Source organism: Cebus imitator, unplaced genomic scaffold (assembly GCF_001604975.1).
Source record: "Cebus imitator isolate Cc_AM_T3 unplaced genomic scaffold, Cebus_imitator-1.0 Scaffold421, whole genome shotgun sequence".
Lineage (NCBI taxonomy): Eukaryota > Metazoa > Chordata > Mammalia > Primates > Cebidae > Cebus > Cebus imitator.
This window is the reverse complement of record NW_016107736.1, coordinates 229716-234323: the sequence shown is the minus strand read 5'-3', so window position 1 is coordinate 234323 and position 4608 is coordinate 229716. Positions and strand designations below refer to the sequence as shown.

General features: G+C 41.4%; 1 protein-coding gene across 1 annotated transcript in view; it reads right to left on the bottom strand.

Annotated features, from left to right (window-relative positions):
• The window catches only part of GPC4 (glypican 4), a 124802-nt gene that overhangs the window by 24843 nt on the left and 95351 nt on the right, over positions 1–4608 (bottom strand). Inside the window, exon 4 of the mRNA XM_037731808.1 lies at positions 4249–4608. Coding sequence (XP_037587736.1) covers positions 4249–4608 — 360 coding nt within the window. The remainder of the gene's footprint in view (positions 1–4248) is intronic.

Genomic DNA, 4608 nt, shown 5'->3' with positions numbered 1-4608 from the left:
CTGGTAGAGAATCTTATTTATAAATTAATCAAACGAATTTTTCAACATGTTGATTTTGAAATGTTTTTTGATAGCCAGATCCTTTATTGTCTTTCCTACACCACTGTATCTCAAATTTTTTAACTGGTTGTCATATTCCAAAAATTAATGTAATAAATATTTTCTCAGGTATGCAAGTATGCCTTGCATGCTTGTATATAGATGCATTCAACAGATGGTTGATATTTATAGAATTCTTGATTCAGCACCTTTATAAACTGATTTGATGCCTATGGTCCTTATTCATTTAGATACTATAACTTAAAGGGTTTGATTTCATGTCAGTCCTTAAGTTTAGAAGCTCAGTGGTGAAGCAAAAACATTATCTTTTTTAGACATTCCCAATTGTGACCACAATACTTAAAGTAGCCACAAAACTTTATTTTCAACTAAACCATTGACAAGTTATGTTTTACTCTATGTAAACTCATCCATATTGCTCCTATTCACTGTATACTCATAAAACTACACAAGTATCTCTTAGGCTGACATGAGAATACAATGACTATATAATAGAGATCAAGCCTAAAAAAAAAATCGTTAGGGTTATATTTAGAAAGTAAATTTCTCAAGGCCGGCCATGGTGGCTCACCTGAGGTGAGGAGTCGAGACCAGCCTGACCAACTTGGAGAAACCCCATCTCTATTAAAAATAAAAAATTGGGTGCAGTGGCACATGCCTATAATCCCAGCTACTCAGGAGGCTGAGGCAGGAGAATCGCTTGAACCCAAGAGGCAGAGGTTGTGGAGAGCCGAGATTGTGCCATTGCATTCCAGGCTGGGCAACAAGAAAGAAACTCTGTCCCCCCCAAAAAAAGTAACTTTCTCAAAGAATTTAACAATACTAAGGTGGACAGGGCATCTTTTTCTATTAACAAAAACTCATACCAAAAGCAACAACAGAAAGTTATTATGCCTGTAATCCCAGTGTTTTGGGAAGCTGAGGTTGCAGGATCACTTGAGGCCAGGAGTTCAAGATCAGCCTGAGCAACATAGTACATGACTGTCTCTACAAAAAATAAAACAAAAAATTAACAAAAATTACGTGATGGCACATGCCTGTGGTTCCAGCTACTTGGGAGGCTGAGGCAGCAGGATTGCCAGAGGCCAGGAGATCGAGGCTGCAGTGAGCTATGATCATGACACTGTGCTCCAGCCTGGGTGAAAGAGTGAGATCCTGCCTCTTTTTAAAAAGAGAGGATAAAGAAAAAGTGATTGTGACTATTTCACATTGGGTCACATATCTTTATTGCATAAGTAAGGGTGTCTGAATCTTACATATCGAAGTCAAGCTTCTTGGTTTCCCGCAGTTAATTCTGAGAACAATGTCCAGAAGAATGCAACACAGGGAAGGCCCAACTGCTACTTCCCCTTACCTGGGAGGTGGGGAGACGTGAAACAAAGGCAAGCCTTTTCTAGCCTTCAATCCTCTAACTGCAATCAATTGCCTCTAAACTTTTTGGTATGGATACCCTTCCCATCCATGTTTACAAGTTCCAGAATCTCAGAATCTCAGTTCTCCGAGGGAGCTCCAACCTTGCAAAGTGAGGCCAACACCAAGGCAGGCTTGAGTCAGTGTCTGGCCCTTTTTCTCCAAGTCAGCACTGAACTCAAAGGGGAGAGAGTTAACATAAAGAAAGCACTTTTCAAACACTAGCAAAGAGCTCTTGACTCTCTGCCCTTCTCTTTGGCACGAGTGCACACACACACGTGCACATGCAGGCACAGATGTCCAAATCACATGGCAGTGTCCTTCTGCCCTTTCAGTGGAGGATGAACATGAGGAATTGTTGAAGGAGGGCAAATGTGCTGGGTGTACCACGATGCAAACATCTTTGATCTGGATTCACTGTGCACTATGTTAGGGACTCTGACATAAGTAGGTCCAAGATTAACAATGGTTGCTGGGGTTGGCAAAGGTTCAAGAATCAGATATTATTTCCTTAATTATAACAATCATCTCCCCACCTACCCTCAACTCTACCATCATATGCCTCAACAAATATTTGCAATTTATGATGAAAATATCAAATAAGGAGTGAACAAAAACATACTAGAAAAAATTGTTTACTGCCAGTTGATGGCCTGGAGATGAGAGAGAGAACAACCAACATTATGTATGCAATCAGTGAACTAATCCTTATTATCACCCAATTCTAATATGAAAAACCCTATGAGCACCTATTTTCATAATAAACCATTCTTTAGAATCTTTATCTTCACTCTGGTGAACATAAGTTTTCTCTGTAACTAGAGTCACCCAAGTATCCTGGCCACTCCACGACAGTCACGGTTACTTATTAACAATTACTGACACCTGGCTGGCGCAGTGGCTTATGCCTATAATCCCAGCATTTTCGGAGGCTGAGACATGCAGATCACCTGAGGTCAGGAGTTCAACACCAACCTGGACAACATGGTTAAACTCTATCTCTACTGAAAATACAAAAATTAGCTGGGTGTGGTGGCCACATGTCCGTAATCCTAGCTACTAGGGAGGCTGAGGCAGGAGAATCGTCTGAGCCTGGGAGGTGGAGGTTGCAGTGAGCCAAGATCTCACCACTGCACTCAAACCTGGGTGACAGAATGAGACTGCATCTCAAAAAACAATTAGTGACACCTGTTGTCTGTGACTAATTTGTTAATAAGCACCTCTTGGTTTAGACAATAAGTGTCCTGTTGGGACAATAAATTATATGGTCACCCTAACTGTAGATGAACTCTGAGAGGCAATCAGGTGGCTATTTTCATGTCTGTAGTGCTGTCCAGTTTTTATGCTGTCCATTCTTCCAGTCCTCAAAACAACCAAATCACCTCAGCAGAATCTGCTGTCACTGTGCATCCAGGCTTTTTAGCACCGGCCTACAACTTGGCTTTCCCTTTGAGGGCCTAAAGTTGACAGCACTATCAGCCTTGAAAAGATCACTTTGCCCCAGTATATTTCTGTTTCTTCCCTGGTATCGACTTTTGGAAAGGTAGAGGTGGTAAGGTCTTAGAGAAGTTTTCAGATTTCATTTGGGGCAGGGGAGTGGCAGTGAAGGAGCAGTGGGAACCCTTTTCCCCTTGAAATCTTGCTCAGATCCCTACTGTGTGAAATCAAAGAAAGCAAAGATTCTCTGGTAGAACTGGGAGGTAAAGCCACGGTTGCATGGTCTCACCCACAAAAGACTTCCTTCTCTGTTACTTCTGCTCATGGAGGCCCTTAGAGCAAGATCCTGCTCAAGAACAGAGTCTATCAGCTGGGCACGGTGGCTCTCGCCTGTAATCCTAGCACTCTGAAAGGCCAAGGCAGATGGATCACTTGCGGACAGGAGTTCGAGACCAGCCTGGCCAACATGGTAAAACCCCGTTTCTACTGACAAATACAAAAACTTAGCCAGCTACAGGGAGGCTGAGGAAGGAGAATCGCTTGAGCCCCAGAGGTGGAGGTTGCAGTGAGCTGAGATCCTGCCACGGCACTCTGGCCTGGGCATTTGAGCAAGAAATTGTCTCAGAAAAAAAAAAAAAAAAAAAAAAAAAAAAAAAAAAAAAAAAAAAAAAAAGAAGAAGAAGAAGAAGAAAATAAAAGAACAGAGTCTATCTAGACCAATTCACTGAATTTACCAATGAGGAAACAGATTCATTTCATCAGTTCCTGGTCAAATATTACAATTTCACTTTCTGTATTAGTAATCCTACAAATCATGAGTCAACAGCAGTATGGTACACACTAATTGCCATAGAAACCTATCTTCCAAAGAGCAGAGTACACCTCCTAACAAGGAAACACATGTTCATGGGGATTAAATGTTTTTCTAGACTGTAACCAGTAGGCTCATAGTCACACGAAACAACCAAATGTGGAGCCTGTGTGTGTATGTTTCTTTCTGTAGAAAGGAAGTAGAATAAGAGCTAAAATGGGTATGGCAGTATTAACCCACTTTTAAAATGAAGATTCCTGAGTAAATATACATTTCCCCTTCTAAGAATAGCTAGAAAAGAAACCACAATAAAAATGATGGGTGAAGAGTCTGATCACAGTATTGTTTAGTAACTCTAAAATGTATATGTATAAGGACAAAGTGTAGGAGAGAAGAGGTAAGAGAGGAAGAAAAGGCTGCTATTGAGCCAACAGAATTCTGGTGATTTATTTTTCTACCTTTCCCAAACGTTCTTTTAATATGAAACAAAACAAAACAGAAACAAAAACAGAGAAGACAAGAGTGCTTACCACGGAGACCTTGCTCACAACATCTCCGGCAACCGCTAAGCCTTGAGCAAAAGTACGGGCTGCTACAAATGCACGAGTAACCTGCAGCTTTAATTTGCGAGGGACATCTCCAAAGGGCTTCAGCTGCTCCGTATACTTGCTCACACATTCTAGATACTCATCTGTAAAGTGGTACTGGGAGTTCACCAGGCGGAACATCCGCTCCAGGAGGCGAGCCCAGAAGTCATTCAACATTTCTTCCAGGTTCACATTTCCCACCACGTAGTAACGCTTCAACTCTACGAAGAGATCTTTAAATAGCTCAGAATTTTGCATGTATAAATGGCCATATGTCTTCACAAACATATCATTCAGGGATTT